Source organism: Choloepus didactylus, chromosome 1 (assembly GCF_015220235.1).
Source record: "Choloepus didactylus isolate mChoDid1 chromosome 1, mChoDid1.pri, whole genome shotgun sequence".
Lineage (NCBI taxonomy): Eukaryota > Metazoa > Chordata > Mammalia > Pilosa > Megalonychidae > Choloepus > Choloepus didactylus.
The window spans coordinates 165,097,333-165,118,286 of record NC_051307.1 but is presented as its reverse complement, the minus strand read 5'-3'; the positions used below and the strand labels follow the sequence as shown (position 1 = coordinate 165,118,286).

The 20,954-nt window shown below is 39.0% G+C and overlaps 1 protein-coding gene across 1 annotated transcript in view; it reads right to left on the bottom strand.

The window, feature by feature from the left end:
* The window catches only part of CPNE4 (copine 4), a 553,047-nt gene that overhangs the window by 94,572 nt on the left and 437,521 nt on the right, over positions 1 to 20,954 (bottom strand). Inside the window, exon 7 of the mRNA XM_037844853.1 lies at positions 20,521 to 20,610. Within this exon, the coding sequence (XP_037700781.1) occupies positions 20,521 to 20,610 (90 nt within the window). The remainder of the gene's footprint in view (positions 1 to 20,520; positions 20,611 to 20,954) is intronic.

The following is a 20,954-nucleotide window of genomic DNA, read 5'->3' as shown; positions in this document are numbered from 1 at the left end:
TACAGATCTGACTACATCTTTTTTTTCCCCCCACACTTCAGGATGGGTACTGTATGGAATTTTCCTTCCCTGGTATTTCTACATTTAAAAAAAATCTATCTGCTTATGCATCGATTCCAGGCTTTCCCACTGCACTGTGAATACCCTGATGGTAGGGGCATTCTTCTTTGTATTTCTAGAATCTAGCAGGTGCTTCTCAGAGAATAGGCCTTGAATGGAGATTTATAAATGAATGAATGAATGATTACATATTTAAAGTAGTTAAGGCAGAAAAGATACTCAGCAAATGGTTATAATTTTTTGGGATAAGTGGTTTAAATATTTGAAACAGCTTGTTTTGAAAATTCCAGTTTTATTCATTGATCACAGTTTTCCATGTGGATTATTAAGACTGTCTTGGAATAGTAGGCAATCAAAGATTTGTTAAGTGAATGAGTGAATGAATGAATAAATGAACAAATCAACCCTATGAAAGAAGAGAAGGTACTAGTATCTCCATTTGACTATGAAGATACTGAGACACAAGAAGGTTCCTACTAAGCTCTGGGACTTGCCCAAGGAGTCCCAATCACCTGTATGAGGGTGACAGGGCCAGGACCAAGAGCTGCTCATCTGTCTGACATTCCAGTTCAGCAAAAGTCCTTCCTCATCAGAAGAAAGTAGCAACAAGCTAGGCAAGCATGGAATCTAACCATTTTCCTCCTGGTCTCTATGTTCCTGGGCTTTGTTAGTGTTGAATTTGCAAGACCTGGAACCTGGAAGGGCATGGACAATGGTTCCTAGACTAACTGAGCCCACATTAAAAAATTTTTGATCTGTGAGAAGCAGTAGCTTTGGGCATGTTACTGCACTTTAGCACATCACAGTAAAATGAAAGGGAGGTCATATTACATTGCCTTGCAGAACTCCAATTTCCATTAAATTAAATCAGTCACCTTCTTCAACTTTCTGGTTCCATGTCTTTATGGCCCTGATGTATAACTCTCACAGAGATTCCTCATGTATAAATTACAACTACACACAGAACCCACTCTCATCATTTAAGGCTGTGCAACACATAAGTGCTGAAGTAAAAGCATTCCAGGAGAGTGTGAATGGCATTAGTGGGAATCTAGTAGAAAGGCTGGTTAAGGGCTGACTTTCCATTATGGGAGCCACCAGTAGGGGAGGGGAGCTTTGAGGTATTTGTCCCTGCTCACTCCCTGACACGCTGAAGTTTTGGCAGGACATGGGTTCCTTTACAGCTACAGCTCTACTGGGGGTACCCTTTCTACAGCTTTGGATCTCTGAGTGCTTTGGTAACATAAGTCCTTCTCTTTGTGCCTTTAGATCTGGGGTGGTAAAAGCTTCCTGCTATCAGTAGTTCTGTGTGCTCCAGCATCTCTCATTTTACATCTCTGTAATACTCCTTTCGTAAATGCTCTGCTGGATCCTGACTGATACAGAGGGAAAATAATTTCCCAACTTTTTTCCTTAAGAGAGCAGTTTGTTGGCCCTGTCTGGAGAAAATGTGGGAGGAAAATACACTGCCAGTGTAGTGTTTGAAGATGGTTGGGAATAGTTCCCTTCAAGCAAAAGAGATTTTTTTGTCATCCTCTTAGCTAAATCTTGCTCAAGGTACCCTGATATGTCTAATCCTTCAAAATTTAGCAGAATATGTTGCACATGGTAGATGCTCAATAAATACTTCATGAGTGAAGAGACAAATAAAGGAATGTGGAATTATTTATGTTGTGATATGCCATAGGGCCATTAGGATAAAACAGAAAAAGGAGAGCTAGAGGAATTGGCTTTATTGTCAGCTCCAGGATGAGGTTCAAGTCCCTTGCCTGTCACTTGTGACAGTGGAACCTGGGGTAAATTGCTTAATCCTGCTCAATCTCAGTTGACTCACTCTTAAAATGGGTATAAAACATGAACGCCGTAGGCTTTGGGGGAGAATTAAATGAAGTCTTCTGGGTAAAGTGTTTAGCAGAGTGCCTGGTGCCTGGTAGGTATTCAAATTCTTTGACTCTGAAATGAGGAGTCAAAACCAAGGGGATGAAAAGACCACCCGATGGTGTATTAGTTTTCTATTGCTGCATAACAAATTACCACAAACAGTCGCTTAAAACAACACCCACTTCTTATCTCACAATTGCTATAGGTCAGGATTCCAGGCAAGGCTTAGCCCGGTCCTCAGCTCAGGGTCTCACAAGGCTGAAATCCAGGTGCCAGCTGGGCTGCATTCTCATCTGCAGGTTTGATGTTTCTTAAATGCCAGCAACAGAGAGAGAGAGGGTCTCTGCTTCTTGGAGTCTCTGACTTCAGGGAAGGCCTAGTCCCTCTTTTAAAGGAGTCACCTGATTAAGCCAGGGCCACCAGGGTAATTTCCCTTTTGATTAATCTAAAATCAACTGCTTAGCAAGCTTAATCATATCTTCATTTTTGTCATCTAATATAACAATCATGAGAATGGTATCCCATCACCTTTGCCATTTGTAATGGGGATGGGATTACGTACTCAAGGGAATGGGATTATACAAAGGTGTGGATACTAGGGAGCAGGAATCATGGGAGGGCACCCTAGGGTGTATCTGCCACAATTGAGGTGAAGGAAGAAAATATTAGTATTTCCATTTATATTCATTTTTATCACATCCTTTAAAAACTCTTTTATTGTATGTATTTAAAACTATACATACAATGTAGTACAATAGTAAAGGTACAAAATAAAATATGCATATGTTGCAGAGTGTTCAATTTTTTTCATTGGTAGGAGTGCATAATAAAAAAAAATGTAAACCATTCCAAACAATAAACTCTTTCCAATTTCTCTTCCTACCTTTCTAATTATCCATGATATCCTGTGCAAATTCCTTTATGTATGTCCTCATCTGTAAAATGGGGATAATAATTCCTGCCCTGTGTACTGTGAGGTGAGGCTCTGGAGGGAAAGTGTTGGCAAGCATTTGAAAATAGTTACAGTATATAAAAAATAGGCAGAAAAGAAAAAGAGTTTTAGCCACCTCTGATTAGACTGAAAAAAGCAAAAAAGAACTGTTCAAAGAGTCTTGTCTCTTTCACCTATACTTAAATTCTCCTACATATATGTGGGGTCCTCCTGAGAGATTTAAAATGCTGCAGGGTTCTCTGGGTTTTTGTAACAAGCTTAGAAAATTCTTTGTGGTTCTGTTTCTTGGCTCTTCACTGCTAGGGCAATTCACCTGAAATATGATGGGCAATATTAAATTGCTGGAAGGTCCGTGGCATTTTTCCTCTTCTTACCCTGTGTCATTCAATCACTGAGGATGATGGATAAACAAATCTGATATTCTATTTTTCTCCTGCCTTGGGGACAGCAATTGAACCTGTTTTCCCATTTAGACCACATGTTAAATTGGTAGCTTCAAGGAAGGCAGTGTGGCCTCATCAAGGACCATTGGGCCTCAGGAAAGCTTCAGGAATTATTGGATGGACTTGAGAGTCAACCAGATCTGTACTTCAATTCCGGTTCTGCCCTTAAGAAGAGTGTGAGTTTTCATCAGCTTACTCAACTTTGAGTGTCAGTTGCCGTCTTTGTTAACCTGTGACGTTGCTGTGTGGATTAGAGGAGATGGAATGTGGGATAGTACCTAACATAATTCCTGGCACACAATAGGTGCACAATAATGGCTTAATGCTTTTTTCCCCTCTCTAAGTCCAGACACAGGTCTTGATTTGACTTACTAATGAGTCATGTGGTTAAGGGCATGTACTGTAATTTCTTTCTTGGGTCTCAGTTTTTTCATTGATGGAATAAGGTTGGAATAATCTAAGGTCTCTATCACTTGATTCTAGAGAGTCCTAGGTTTCAAATATTAGCACAGCTGTACAAGGATCCCACAGGATCCAGGACATCATGTAGGTTCCTTCCATGCTCTCTTCCTCACTTTGGAGTGAAGACTGGTGACACCATTCCTAACCCCACTTGTTTTAAAGAACGGCTGATGAAATCACTGACCACGTGCTTTGCAACCAAGTTAGGTGGCATAGCTACAGTTCCAAATATATCGCTGTGCAGCATAGGTCACGATTGCAGAATGAACAATATAGGAACATGATCTATAATCAATTCATTATAGAAAGCTAATAAAAGTATATAATGGTAGCAGCCTTCTCGGTTTTTTGGAGTTCATATTACCAAGCAATTACTCTATTCCCAAGTTACTTTAAGCCTAAATAGACTTTTGGGATTTAAGAGGAGATAAATCATAGTCCATTTCTAAACTTTGTATAATGTCACTATACAAAAATAGAACATACTTGCCCATCAGCAGGAAAACTCTCTGGGACTTTAAAAAACAATTCTTTCAATTATGATTTTAAAATGGGAGCTAAAAAAGTCTAAACCAATATTTAAAATTGTTATGCATATTAAAATTTTATGTCTGTGTTTTAAACCAGTGTTTTCTTTTTCCTGTTGCAAAAGTAACAATTTCTTGAAGTAGAAAATAAAAAAAAAAACCACAATTCTAAAAGAAGATCTTTATTATCTAATCACTGAGAAATGTTTACTGTTAACGCCTTGGTGTGTTTTTTTCTAGAAATTCACACATATGCACTTTCATGCTTGTACATACACACGCAAACACACTTGCCATCTATTTACTGACAACTTATACATTTATACTCTAGCCTAGCTCTCTCTTCTGAGAGTCAAACACACATAGCCAACTGTCAGACTGACCAACTGGCTGGTTTGCTCTGGACTGAGGGTTTTCCTGGGACATGGGTCTTTTAGTGCTAACACTGAGACAATCCATGGCAGACTGGGATGGGTAGTCATCTTAGCAGCTTCCCACTGGATGGCCTGTAGACACCTTAAACTCAGTAAGTGCAAAATGAACTCATCTTTCCCACCCCAAACCTCCTGCTCTTTTCGTGGTCTCATCCTTAAGGAACGGGGCTACTCTTTTTCCAAGTGGCCAAGCCAGGAATCAGGGACTAATTCTTTCCTCTTTCCTCTTCAAGTTCTGGTCATACCAGTTTGATAAAGAACTCTTATCTGCATTACTGCTATGACTTCTAACCAAGTTTCCTGCCTGCAGCTTTGCCCTCATTCAATCCAAGCACCACAAAACACACAGAGTACTGATCCAAAAAATGTGAATATGGCCATGTCACAACTCTGCATAGACACCCTCGGTGCCTCCCATCTCAGGATAAAAACTAAACTCCTTAGCATGACCCATAGGGTTCTATTTACCTTTTGTCATCTCTAGCTTTGTCATCTCTTATCCTTCTTTGAGGTCTCCTCTCCAACACGTAAAAATGCTGTAGCACTGAGCCTATTAATAACAAATTTCTGGGCCTTTCCACATACCATTAAGGTCCTCGCCTAGGACATGCTATGTTCTCCCAGGAAGCCTATTCTGAAGCCTGTAAATATTTTAGGCTCTTTCTAATAAATTTATGCAACTTACACACCAGCAGAACTTTGAGGACTAGTTGGCTGAAGAATCTTAAGAAACAGAAGGGGAAATCTTGTATCAGACTGGGTGGCTGCCTCCTCAATACCCATATGAAAAATCCAAAAAGGGATTAAATTTTCTCACTCTATTCAGTTAAGCAGTGGTTCTCCACCTTGGGTGTACATGAGAATCACCTATTAAAAATTTCTGTTGCCTTGGTCCCATTCCAAGAAATTCTGTTTAATTAGTCTAAGATGGAGTCTAGGAATAATTTTTTTTTTAAAGCTTCCTAGGTGTTTCTACTATGTCGCCAAGGTTGAGAACCATTGTCTTACTTATATCACTGCAGTCTCACCTGGTATTTATATAATTCTTTTCTGCCTAGTCTAAGATTAAATATGAGCTTCCTCACCTATTATTAATCACGACCAAAACATCTCTCAGAAGTGTTTCTTCCTTTGCATCAGGTGCCACCTTTAGCAGCAATGATGCGATGTTTTGATTGCCAGGTTTCTGAATTCTATGTTTGTCTTTCAATGGAAGCATACTCATATTAGGAAGGGATGTGATGAATTTTTGCCCATAAGCCCCAGCAGAGAGGGAGAGATTAAAGATATACCTGGCTAGAGCAGTGGTTCTCAACTGGGTATGATTTTGCCCTCCAGGGGACATTTGGCAATGTCTGGAGACATTTGTGGGTCCAACAACTGGTGGATGCCATAGGCATCTAGTCGGTAGAAGTTAGGGATGCTACTAAACATCCTACAGTGCACAATATAGCCCCTCACAGCAAAGAGTTAGCCATCTCAAAACGTTAATAGTGTGAAGGCTGAATGACTAATTGACACCAAAACTTCCTTCTAGCTTTAAAATACTTGTAACAATGACCAGCTGGAGAAGAGTCTTGAATAATATGAGGAACTGGAGTGAAGCCACAGATAAATAAGCTATTTTTGGAAAGAAGGAAACAATGGATGCAAGCTATATAGAAATGTAAGGCGGAGATGCCTGAATTGAGGGAAACCTATTGTTTAGGTTTTCTCTTGACTATTTCTTATAAATCAGTGATTCTTCACATGTGAGCTCTGGACCAGCACCATCAGCATCCTCTGGGAACTTGCTAGAAATGCAAATTCTTGGGCCCTACCGCAGACCTGCTGAACCTCGGGTATAGGAGTCCAGTAGTCTGTATTTTAACCAGTCTTTTAGGAGGTTCTGATGCAAGTTAAATTTTGACCACATTGTGCTAAATCACATGCTGACCTTGTTTTAAGGCCTGTAGCTCTTTGGTACATTGTAAGCCTTCAAGAGTCTATTTCATTATTGGGAGTAGCAGGGGTGAGTGAAGTGTAAGAGAGCTTATGAAGAGGGCCAGCTGGTCAGCAGGGGAGATGAGCTGGAGGTAATGCTTCCTGACAAGCCCATTTAGTGATTTTACCCTTTCAAGGAATAGCTGTCATAAAGAGTTTTAAATGCTTGTGCACCCAGGCATGGTGGGTGGTCAACAACAATATTTGGGCAGAAGTTTAATTGCCAAGCAAAAGGGAAGAGAGAAAAAAAGCAAGTAAGTTATAGAAAAGGTTCTGAGAATCAGAATCCAGAGGATGGTTCTGTCTTTTCTCACCCACTTCAAGACTTAACTGAGTCATTTTTATCTTGCCCTCTCCTAATTTATTCCATTGAAAATCTCACAGCTTAAATAAAGATAAACCAGGATTTAACATTCTTAGTACTAGACTTGGTCCTTGCTGTTTCAGAGACTGTTTGAGGGAAGTAAAGTACTGGACCATTAAATATGCCAGTGAAATGAAAGGAACTTGACATTTGGAAAATCCACAAGGCTGCTTTATTTCCTTTCCTTTCTTGAGAAGAATTTAGGTCCTTTTGTCCTTCAAAAGCGATGATTTGTAAACTGGATGACACCAAGATACTATTTCTTCTTTTTGTGACTTTCATTCTAACCCTTCTTTCCCTGTTTTCCCTTCATTCAGACACTTGATGGGGTGGGTGGAGGGAAAGATATGTTTAAATTTACAGGAAAAATTGTTAGGGTATATCAGCAAAGGAGGCAGCAGTGGGATGTTCTCCAAAACACTGGCAATAAGGGAAGAAAGTTTCCATAATGAATTTAGACATTGTCTTAAGTTACAGGTATGTCTCTGGTCAAAAGGGCTGTGATACAAATATATAACCTCATCAATAGTATCAATATGAGAGAGAAAGAATAAGTGGGTTAGAGAGGTGCTGGTGCTTGGAATCTTTAAAAGGGTGGACCAAATAGCAAAAACCTGGCTGTGCTCTTATCAAAGGAACTAGATAATGCAACTACAGGCATGCATATTCATCCATCCATCCATCCATTCATCTATCGAGCAGATATTTATTAAGCATCTACTATGTGCCAAACACTGTTCCAGTAGCTGAGGATACAGTGGTGAATCAGATAGGCCAGATTCTTTCCCTTGAAACTTGTATCTTACATTTTGGTAGAGGAAGCAAACAATAAACATGTAAACAAGCAAACAAACAATATTACAGATGATGGTAAGTGCCATGAAGGAAATTAAGGTGATGAGATGGAGAATACCTGGAGGAATGTATGTGATGTCTGGGAAGGCATTATTGAGTGGTTGAGTTTTAAGATGACATCTGGAGGTTAAGAATGTGCCTATCATTCAGAAATGGGGAAGGGGGGTGGGGGACAAGTAGGAATCTTAGCCACATGTCAGGCTCAAGAAATGTGAACTCAGTTGGGGGCTATTTGAGACTGTTAAGAAAATTTATTTACAAACTGGAAATATGTTCAAGAATATGACAAAAAATCCTCTCAATGTCATATTGAAGCTTTGTTTAATAGCCCTACCCAAGGATTATGTATTTTTCTAAAAGAATGTACTATTGTTTGAGTTTGCTATTTTCTATTTGTTAATTAAGGGATCAGACTCTGGGTAGTTATGTATGTTAATTTGTACATTGTGTTCAGTAGAGATGCAAGTGATTTCTGTTTGGTATCAAAGATAACCCTATAGTTTACAGTTTATTTCCCTAAAGGACATTAATCAGTTTTATATCTAGAAAAGTCAGTTCTTTAAAACAAAATAAAAGACTGTGCAAACCCAATTTCTCAAAATGCTCTTGGAGTTAAAAAAAATGCTCTTGGAGACCAATTTTACCATCATTTTTGGTTTCATCATTAATTAATTAGTTGAATAAAATCTTTGAAACATGTCCATTTTAAAGTTGAATGAGAATCATACTTTTAACTTTTGGAAAATTGTACTTTGACAAGACTCACTGATGGCTCAGCCCAGGGTCTGCAGTCCCTGTATCAGCTTTAGTGAGTCCATGAAGTCTATTTGAGGCAGGATAGAACAGGGAACCAAGGCTGTGGTCCCTGGTCTTCTATTCAGCTTCAAAAGAGTTAATGCAAATCTGCAAGCTTCAGCTGCAGACTTCATGGGGCCAAAATTTCCCCTAAAGCTCTGCAGCCTCCTCAAACCTTAAAGGCTTGTAAAAATCGTAGGCCCAAAGTAAACTCTTAGTTAGTGACAAACAGCATGCAGTCATAAAAGTTGAAATGGCAGGCCACAAGTCCTGATAGCTATCTCCTTCTAGAACAAAGAAGACACCTAGTTAATGCAACCCATGGTTAATACAAACCTTGTAAGACCCTAGTGTTCAAAGGTTACTATGGAAACCTGACACTAGCAAAACCTTCCTATAAAACAAGCCAACTCACTCCCACTCAGTGCATACTTCTCCCCTGAACACATCTGCGTTATCTCTTTAACGTGTATTCTTTCTCTCTTTCTTTAATAAACTTTACTACTTACTCCTACTGACCCCTCTCTTCTCTGAATTCCTTCTGCAGCAAGAGTCCAGAACCTGGAATGGGGTTCTGCCTAACACTGTCGCCAGTAGGGTGCTGGTTATACTTCCATTGTTTGCATTTTTTAAAGCAAATATCCCATTATCTTAATTGGATTCTCCAAAGGGTCCTGTCTCAAAACTGCTGACAAAAGTGGAATCTCTATCAAGACTCCTCGTTTGCCCTTGTTTTGATTTTCCATGTTCAGCAAGTAATGTTCTGATTGTTAATTCTGCTTCATAAGTATTTGTGTATTAGGAAAGGGGTACCTTGTATGGAACATGACGGTTACAGTTTTGTCAAGTTAATTTATTAAATTTTATTAAAATATTTTTGTAAATTAATAAATTGCATGCTGATTTACGCATCGGTCTCTTATGTGAGACAATTTTTCTAGGATCCAAGGCTGGGTGATTGGACAAAGCTGAGTTCCTGTATCATCAAAGAAGCTGGAGACAGCAAAGAAGTTGTCTGAGGGTGAAAGGAGACCCTGGCTAGACCAGCTCAGCCTGAGCAGCCTCCCTACACAACATGAAAAGGCATCTCTCCATCTTTAGCTTGTTTCTCTCAAGTGGAGGTGTGGGTGACAATTGTTCTAGCTTTCTTCACCTTATTAAGATGGCCCCAAAGCATTCAAACTTCTTTACAATGAGTTCAAGATCACAGGGAAGGGAGATAATTCACATGCTCTCAGGGAATGAATAATTCATTTCTTATGAGGTCAGTCAACTTGTTTTCCCCGATATTGGTTTCTGTGCTCCCTGCAGACAGGTGGGGCCTCATGAGTACCATCTCTACAAGGAGATGAGAAAGAAGGCCTGTAGGATTGTTCTGCCAAGTACCTAAGAAAGAGTCATTTCTCTTGGCTGCAAGGACCATCTCTTCATAAAGGCTATCCCTAGCTCCCTTAATGATTTATTTGGAGATTCTACTGGAAAGACTTCCAGAAAGAAATGCCCTGATGGCTGCAGATTGCAATGCTTTTTCTTAACAATGTCCCTGTTAAATGTTTAAAATGTGGGAGAGTAGCTGAATGCCTTGCAGAATCTGACTCAATGCAAAGACTTCTCAGTATGCCAACCCAGTCTATGAAAGTCTTCCTATTGCCAAGTCTAATTTTACAAAATTTCCAAAAATGCAAAAAAAAAAAAAAAAATGAAAATTGAGATCTGAAGACAATTTTTTCTCAGCTTAAAAAAAATGAACGATGAAGCTGTGCAAAGCAAATAAATAAATACATAAATAAATACATAAATAAATAAATAAATAAATAAAAAACAATGACTATCAACCACCATAAGCATTTGTCTGTGTTAACAGCACATGGCATTGTTTGGACAGAGCAGTGAGCTTCAGCAACGCCATTCACCTTCCCAGTTTTTCCCAAGCATCTTCTCAGTAGCTGGTTAGCCATCTTCATTTTCATGCAGAAAGGGGCATAGATGGGTTCAGTAAAGTAGGAAACTGCCTCCAATCATGACAATTGTGACGTATTCAGATTGACATTCCCTCAAGTGGGGAAATATCCAACATGCTAAGAGGGCACCCTCTTCACTTTAAATTAGAGATCTTACCAGGGCATTGATTAGCTTTTATTCGGTACTTTTAGTCCAGAATTTTGAAGTTATTTTCCCAAAATGACTTTTTCCAAAAAAATTTCCTGATTCAGAGACAGTCATGATCAAGGACATTGGCCTCAGTTTTCCCAATAAAATAGTTTGGCCAAGTCCGCCTCTTTTTTACTCTTCACTTATAACAGTGGTGAGAGGAAGGATCCCCATCCTCCTCATGCAAGGGTTTCTAGGAGGGAGCAATTTGGGGTTCAGAAAGAATCTCTTAGGAGCTGCCATGCCCTCATCCCAGACTACTGAGACCGCAAGAGCCATTCTAGGTAGTGGAGACTCTCTGAAAGTATTAAGTACGAGTCAAACATTGCTTAGCACAATAAACATCAGGTAGTTGTTTCACAAGGGGCAAGTTCAAAGCCACATAAACAGGAGGAAGACTTTTTTTTATATAAGGCTTAAGTGTGCAGTTTCCTGGAAGAAAAAAAAAAGCACTTGCTTTGGCAAGGTATGTTCTCTTCTTAGGTATTGAGGAAATCAGACTTATTTCTCACTGGTGAAAAAAATAGACTTGGCCTGAAGCCCCAATTTTTGACCTCATTTTTAGGAGACCCCCATTCCTCCCTCTTTTGAGTCATTAAAGACTTGGCAGAGGGAGGCTCCTACTAGCAGCAGAACTTAACACAAAATGGGACAGAAGTTTTTCCTTGGTGAGTGGGAAGGATGGTGTTTGTTGGAGAAAAAGGAATGAGACACGAGCATGGGAAGACTTAAAACAGGAAGGAAGCTTTAAGAGAAAGAGAGAGAGGGGAATTGCTTTGGCCACATGTAGGTGGTGGCCACTGTATTAGGCAGTGCAGACATAGGACATACAGCATTTCTTTTACCGTGGAAAGTTCTAAAGGACAGTACAGGTACAGAGTTAAGATTGGAGTCAGACAGACTCTGATCCTGGCTATACCACTTGCTAGCTCTGTGGATTTAGACAAGTTATTTAAGATTTCTGCACCTCAGTTTTCTCATCTGAAAAATGGAGATAATAAGAGTATCCATCCGTGGAAGAACCAGCTAGCCAGTCACCAAATATCTGTTTCCTTTTCTTTCTAGTCATCCAGTTAGACCACATTTTCCAGCCTCCCTTGCAGTTTGGTGTGGGCCTTGTGACTGAGTTCTAGTCACTGGAATGTAGGCAGCAATGCTGAAGGCTTTTTGCAGCTATAACTTAAAGAAAGAGCTTTCTCCACAGTTTTTCCCTTTCTGGATGCTGGATGCAAATAACAATGAGGCCCTAAGGTAGGGGTGAACCACAAGACAGAAGCAACCTGGGTCCTTGGATCACTGCATGCAGGAGAGGCAGGCACTGATTAGAAACCTTTACCTTTGGTTGTTATGTGAATGAGCAATCAACTTTTATTGCATGGGGACTATATGTCACTGCAGCATTGCTAAGATAATTAGAAGGCTGAATGAGATATTTAAGCAAAGTGCTCAGCATAGCACCTGACACATGGAAAGTGCTCAGTAAATACCAGCTGTCTTTTAATAGTTAAGAGCATGGGTTATGGAGCACAAGAGAGCTAGGCTTAAATGAAGGCTGTGCAATTTACCTGTGCAATCTTGAGCAATTTGCTTAGACACAGAGTCTTAATTCCTCATCAGTACAAAAGGGCATACTATTAATTGAGAAGGAAGAATTATTAAAATTAAAAGAATTTTTTTCTCAATTCAGAAGCTTCCTCTATTCCTGCATAATTTAATATTATTTAAGCTGACCAATGCTTTTCTGTGCTGCACTATTGATTACAGCTCTCAGTAGAGGCAGCCTCTAGGCCCAGGGGTGCCATTTACTTAAGTGGAGTCAAGAATTCCTGTGCTGTAGCTGATCCCATATATTGACACCTCTATATAGAGTTTACAATCCCCTGGTAATTGCAGGCTGAGTGAGCTATCGACAGGAAAGCAGTCCTCGAGTCCAGAAGGCCATAAAGAAAGCACTTGATCTTAACAGATCTCAAGGAAACTTAGCAGGACCATGAACCATCCAAGTTTTTTTTTTTTTTCCTTTCAATTATAAGGTAGGTAGACAGGGAAGTAAAATTGCTTTCAATTTCCTGAGAAAGTCAGGTTCTTTATTACAGGTATTTCCAACAATACTGAAATAGTAAGTGATGGACCCCTCAATTCTCAACTGCCTGTGGTTTGTACCATGAATCAAGAAATGTTGGTGTAACTCATGGGATATCTAATAATTTAAGCCCCTTCTAAAGATTTGGAGGAATTACGGGACTGATATGAGCCCTTGTGATGGACTGTGACCTGGGAGCTGGAAGTGGAGTAGGGTTTCTTCCTCGCCAAGCAGGAAGAGCCAGAAGGTCTGCTAGAGAACACCAAATAGAAAGAACACAAGTATGAAGTCTAAGTCTAAAAAATCAGAAGCGAAATAAGAGGCACTTAGGGGGTCCAGGAGTTAGGAGTCATTTGGGATTGGGAATAAAGGAAGAAGGTCCAACATAATGTCTAGCAATATGCATGAGGCATCAAATCCATTTGGCAGTTTTGTGTGTCTGGCTCAGAGAGTCTGAAGCAAAGAGTGAATTCATTGGGAAAATGCAATTTTAGTTCATGATGGCCCAGTCACACCTGAGAAGGACAAGATATGAATAGTTGGAAGTAACCTAAGGACTCACACTAAGGATTTTGTTTAGAGCAAGATCAGAATGTACATATACAACAGAGCAGCAGTCTAGCTTTGCACTAAGGTGGCAGAAGAAATGCTGAGTCCCCTAAAGAAGGTACCAGTGAGCCAGCTACATTTGCAGAGTCAGTAGGAGTACCGTGTTTCTCAATGTGTGGTTAGCAAATGGCCTGCACCAGCATTATCTAGGAAAGTTGTTAAAATGAAGATTCCTGGACCACTGGTCTGGAATTCTAATTTAGTTAAGCACATTTCTGTCTGGCCAGGGATTTGACTTTGGAGGTGTCAGAAGGGAGCTTGTGAACATGCTTGTTCTAAGTCCTACCAGGCATGATTCTAGAAGAGGAGGGCATGAAGAGTGAGGAAGATGAATTGTGGGTGAAAACGTCATTCGTTAGTTGTTTTAGACTTGTATTTGGGCCTCCTCTCTTCCCTTAAAGGGCTCCTGGGCCTTACTCACCCCTACTCACACCTGCTTCTCCTTGCAACTTCCCTCTGCTTGGTTATGTATTATGTGTGACCACCCTACTAGGACCTCAGTTAATGACCTGTGTCTCTCTCCTGCAAAAGGCACAGGGGCAAGCTGACATGGAAATAACTGGTCCTCATCACCCCAGGCCTCTTTTTAAAGTAACTAGCTTTTATCGACCACACTCAGAAGATGTCTGATGAACTTTATATGAGGGAAAGTCTCCAAGTTTTCTATATGGTTTGAACATTAAAGAAGGAGAAAGGCAATGACTGTTTTATATATGTGATTAAATGGCCTCAAGGTGCTTATAAAATGTTTGTCAAGATTGTTCTGGCAAGGCCATTTTTTCCACAGTGCTATACACAATAGGGTGTTTATAAATGCTTGCCAATGGTGCCTTCTCACCTACTTCGAAGAATCTATTCTGCATACCATCTTTGCCTCCAAAAGAATATGTACTGAGTGTTAACGTTTGATTAAATCAAAGGATATGATTAATACCATATTTCATAGACTCTAAGATGTAAATGTGTTATCAACCACACAATGATTACAAAAAGGTTTGTGTTTTAGTTTGATGAGAACATTTATTTTCTTAGTGGTTCATTAATTTATAGTGTCTCAGATTTTATGAAATAAGTTACATACAGATAAGTATTACCACTAACTGTTAGAACAATGGTAAATAAAGTATTCTGACTGAATAAGAGTAAAGGAATATGCTTTCTCAGGATGATATCCAATCAAATAAAAAGAGCATGTGACAACATGGGTTTATTGAGCCTTGTTTCCTCATCTATAAAACAGAGCTAATAAAACTTACAGTACAGTGTGGTTAGAAGTAAATGAAATTATGATTTCGACAAGGTATGTATAAACTCTAAAATGCCATAAAAATCCCAGACGTGTCATCAAGTAGTTAATATTAAATATAAAACTAAATCTATTTAAATTTAATTTTAAATGGTTCAGAAGACATTTCAGTATGCTGCAGAGTTGTTGCTAGGGTTAACATAACAGACAAGGATCCTCGTTGTATAGTCGAAAGGTATTTAGGATGTGGCTGATACAGTACCAAACCTAAGAGTTACCTTAAAAAAAATAATCTGTCATATTTAATGGGGAAACACCACAGGATTTTCCACTAAAGTGATGCATTTAGACAAGTATGCCCTCTATCTCCACTACTATTTAACAGTGTATTGGGGATACCAGCCAATTCAACTAATGAAGAGAAATAACTAGAGGCAGAGAGATAAGCAAGTAGAGGTAAAACTATCTCTATTTTTGGATGATATAATTATATATTTGAAAAAAAGCTAAAAGAATTAACATAAAATTACCAGAAATAATAAGAGAACTTATATAGTTTAAAAAACCAAAAATCCATATCCTTTACGTAGACAAATGATAGAAGATATAATGGAAGTCTTCATTTATAACAGCAAAACAAACAAATAAATAAGTAGGCATAACCTTAAAAATAAATACTCCAAACCTATAAGGGACGAACATTAAATACTCATGCAAAACATGAAAGGAGACTTGAATGAACTCAAAGACATGCTATGTTCTTGGGTAAAAAGATTCAATATTAAAAGAAGGCAATTATTCCTAATTTATAAACTTAATACAATCTCCATAAAAATATCATCAGTTGGTGTTTCTTGGTGGTGCTAGATAAGTTATTTATAAAGTTAATTGGAAAGAACAAACAAGCAAAAATCCAGGAAAACCCTTAAAAAGACCGAAGGGGATGGGACTACTACCAGGTATTAAAATATATTGTAAAATGATTACTTACAAAGGGAAGTAGTAGAAGGTAGAAGGGGTAGGAATGGGAGCTAAACTTTTCTGAATATACCTTATTTTGTGTATTTGAATCTACAGCATGTAAACATTTTATACAATTATAAACAAAATTAAATTTGTAAAAAAAATTCTAAAGTTGAAAGCAAAATTAAACAAATGAATTTGAAAGTTCTATGGTTGGAGCCTTAATATATGGAGAGGAATTATTTTAAGAGACTTTAAAACATGACTCAGCATCAACAGAGACATATATCTCAATTATAAAAAGAACTGCAAGAAAATTTTAAGACAATTGCATAACTATATTTTGAGCAATAATTTGGTATTATTATTCTGATACTATTTATAAAGATATGTATAATATATATAAAATGTACATGTATTAGGATATAGCTATTATCAAGATAAAGTAATTATCTTGATATCATTAGAACCAAGATTTTCAGTGCAAAAGAGATACAAATATAAAATCCAGAAAGTTATGTAAATACTTGGTAATTTTTAACTTTAATTGGACATATCAGTATAGGTGGTGATGTATTTTTTTAAATGTATTTGAAAGCTCTTTCCAATGAAAAAGCCCAGAAACACTGACCAATCCATCTCCAGCACCCAAACTGTGGTCTCTTAATACCATTTCCTACTCAAGAAACCAGGATTCCAGTGAAATGGCTGACTTCAGGTCTGTTGCAGGAAATGTACAAGAGAGCCCAGGACATCTTTTCAAACCAGAAAGCAAGGAAACTATTAAAAGCCACTAGGTTCATGTCAAAAGACCTCAAGAGCCAACTTGAAGGGGCTCCCATTCAGAAAATATTGTACAATTCAAAATTTCAAAGAAATAATCATGCAAATAGATTGAAAAAAATATACATGAATCTTAACAATACTAGGGAAAGGGGGGTTGTGTGGAACTCACTGATCACCTATGGAGGATACTAGAGAATTGTTATTTTTACAATTGTAAATAAAAGGGAAAAATAAAACATTTTTTTCTTGCCTTTCCTATAAAAACCACACCTCGGGAAAACAAGTAGTTGTTGGAAAGTTGAAGGGAAAAGTTTTCTTTCCAGAAGAACTCCAAATACTAAATAAATTAGGAATGACAGTTATAAAAATTACCATTTTGGAAAGCCTAAAGAAATAATGGATCTAGGTAAGGATCTAATAAATGACTGTTAACACCATAAGAAAGGACTGTCCCCTATGAAGTACTCGTGCCAGAAAACAGACTGAATCTGACCAAGTCCCAACTACCACTTTACAAGGAATGCAGAAATGTGAGATATGCTACAGGACAAACCAATTTGGTTTCTTCAATAAGTAAACCACAAGAAAAAATTTAAAAAGAGGGAGAGGGTACTAACAGATTAAAGGAAACTTCAGAGACATCTGTCTTAGTCAAACGCAATGTTTGGTCCTTATTTAGATTTATTAAAAACAAAAACCCACTATTGTTTAAGAAATGAGATAATCAGGCAAAATTGAACAGAGATAGAATATTTGATAGTTTTAAGGAAGCATATAATTAATATTCTTAGGTATGACAATGGTGTTTTTTTTTTTTTTTTTTTTGGACATGTTTCTATAAAGATTCCTTACACTTTAGTGGTATATACTGAAGTAATTTCAGATAAAATGATATGATGTTTCAGACAGGGCCTTGTTATAATCTTCACTGACCCTAGGCATTTTTGCATTCATGGCTCCCTCCTACCTTAATAGCTTTTTGAGGGCCCTACAAATGAAATTGTTTTCTGATGTGAGAAAAAAAATTAAAAATGTTATTCAGTCCTGAGTTCATTTTTTTCTCCTGAGTTCAAAAGAAATTAAAACAGTTTTGTAGGCTCCTAAAAGTATCATGCGCCTAGAGTGCCTAATGGATGAGTCACAAATGAGCGGTGGGTAGTTGAAACAAAATGGTCCATGACATAATAATTGTTGAAGCTGTGTGATGAGTGTGGGGCTTACCATATCATCTTTCTACTTTCATGTATGTTTGAACATTTCCATAATAAAGTTTAAAAAATCAACTCCTGAGAAAGGCTTTTTTGGGCAATTTATAATTTTTTCCATAAAAGAGGAGTCCAGAATAAACAAATATAATCAAAAGAAAAAGCAGGTTCTTTGTACTTGGTATTGGTGTGGATTCTGAATAAATGGGAATTAAAGATTTCAAGCTTTATTGAAAGAAAGACCCAATAGTGACAACTTTTCTAAGACTTCAAATCTAACCTGACAGAGGGCTTTAAAAAAATTCACTTTCTAATTTTTTTTTTTTTTTAATCAGGGAAGAGTGACAGCCTCATGGACAGAACTGCTGCCTGCCAATATGGTACCATTTTATTTTGGGGAAAGCTGGCTAAGGAGACACAAGAATTTCACAGCAGCCTTTGTAACAAAATAATCAAATCACATAAAGGACAATATAGGGAGTCTGTCCTGCTTTTTCAGAAAAGCTGCATTTGGTATTGTGAGCAGGAGAGTGACAATATTACCTTTGTGGGCTAGTGAGCTCCCACACAGTGGGGTGGCAGCCCCCTCCCCACAGTAAAGCTCAGCCCCCCCCCCCTGCTTTCCTCACTCCTTATCCATTAATGCTAGAAAGTCACAGGGGCTCTACCCTGTTTCAATCACTGTTTTAGATACCCAGATACACACTTAACAAAACATGGTCCCCACCTTCAAGGGGCAAACCCAAAGGAGGAAAACACTTGTTGGGGAGATGTAAACAGGCTGTTTCAAAACCGGTTGAGAAGTATTCTGATGGGTGAGCTGTGGAGCACTCCACTTAGCACTGGAAGTCAGGGAAGGCTTGCTCGAAGTGAAGGGAGATTTAAGAGACCCGATGGAAAGTCACATGTTCTCCTCCAAAGTCACATGACCTCCTCCTTTCAGGGTACAGGTGATAATAGCTGCCCCATGCCCGAAGTTGTAGGTTTTGGCCATTTTAGGCTCAGCATTACTTCATAAGAACACTACAGAAAGGCCCAAATACCGAGGAGTCTTGATTTTGGCATGAAAGTCAGTTTCCAAGGGGGATCGGGGCTTGAAATATTTTGGCTCTTCCATAAGATATCAGGGGACAACTTGAGTTGCTGCTTAAGAACATGGGAGTAAGCATGTCTGCCAAGAGTTAAAACACAAAGTCCGTACTCAATGAGTCCAAGCAGAGTTAGATAAAATCACCTTAAAGAACTTCCTAAACCAACCAGACAGGACTCTAACCTGACTGGTAGCATTGCCACATCAAAAGGACCATAGCCTTCAGAAGAGGGTTTGGGGGCAAATGGATCAAGGAAAATGTAAAGTCACAGAGACAAACATTGGGAGTGCCCATCTAACACTTCAGGAGATTGGGTGTCCTGAAATGTCAACATGAATGTTTAGTCTGCCTGGTGGATCTATATTCCCATAGTGGAGGTGGATGCCCCAGGCTTTCAGGATCTTCATGAAGCCATTAACCATCTCAGTTAACCAGTATCTTTTGCTCTCCTTTAGGCTATCATAGCAACCTTCTGACAATTGGCTTCCCTGTGGTTTGTCCACAGGGAGAAAATGCCATGGTAAGGATGATGGTCCAAGTCTGCTTGAGGGTCATGTCCTCACTGAACACTAATTAACTGGTTTTTGGTTTATAAGTACCAGTCTCCTGTGATTTTACTTAGTCACCTTGAATTCTACCAGAATAGAATCAACTCTGGGGCATTGGCATCATGGGACTTCAGGACTTACAAGGTAGAGGAAAGGCCAGACCGTGGACCATTGGGAATGCCTCCTGGAGTTTGCTTCTGACATTTAGCCAGTTGACTTCCCTTGATGATTCCTGGCCCTCACAATGTGTTTTCTTCTCCCCAACTTCTATATCCCCATGGTGCTCAGAAAGAATTTGTGGTAGATTGCAAAAATGGCCATAGTACTTTGCAGCAACTCCCATCAAAAGGTGGTCTAGCTCCTCACCCCTTGAATCTGGGCTTGCTCCCTGACGTGCTTTGACTAAGAGAATGTGCAGGAAGTAACACCGCTGAGTTCTGAGCCTAGGCCTCAAGAGGCCTTGCAGCTTCTGCTCCTGCTTTCTTGGAACTCTAAGGCCTTATGTGCATAAGCCCAAGCTAGCCTGCTGGATGATGAGAGACTTATGGCCTAACCAACCCCATCATTCCAGACGACAGTCAGCTATCCCCCAAAGCAGAGCCACCCTGCTCACCAGCAGCTGCCCACAAAATCATGAGGGAGTCCAAGCACACCCAACAGAAAAACCACTCAGATAAGCTCAGCCAAATTTTCTAGGGCACAGAAAATAAGCTAAAATAAATGGCAGTTTTTTAAGCTACTAAGTTTTGGGGGAGTTTGTCAAGCAACAATAATTTACACAGTAATATTTGTGTTTTTAATAACTTCCAAGTATATTCAATTTCTTTCCAAGTTTTGTCTCTGAGAAGCCATGGGCTTTGTCTCTTGACATAATATAATAAGGATTTATTTTGGACTATCCCAAGAGCTTCCATGGCTCTAGCAGGAGAAGAAATAGCCTCTGTTTCTTCTATCAGGACACTAACTGGTGAGAGAGTTGGGTAAATGGCACAGAAAGTTTTGAGTTTGCCAACATTCACTTGAGGAGAAAGAGGAAGGTTAAATACATAAAGCATTGCATTTCTCAGATGTAGATTTCTGACCTTCAGCCGGCGATCTGGGTCTCCACTGCATAGAGAATTTACTGATACTTTGAATGATTTCCAGGCTGGGCTTAAGTTATTCATCACAACCTGAGAAAAGAAAGAGAGAAGTGGTGGATGGGAGAGGAAATGTTTGACATTATCACATTTCAACATGAAAGCTGTTCAAGAAGCCATTGTGATACTTAAGAAAGAATAATTGTCTGGAGCAGATGCCTTCATGAAAAGTTGGAGTAGTAAACCTTTTAAGGGTGCTCAGTAAGCAGGTCATTATGAGCAGACTGCCTGTAGTCCCTGGCCAGGCTGGAGCTTCATGAATAATAACAGGAATATCATCCAGCATGAGGATGCTGGGAATGATCCCCTATATATCAAAAGTGGCTGGAATAAAGGAGGTGGGGCTGCTCCTGGCCTTTGACAAAGGACCTTCACAT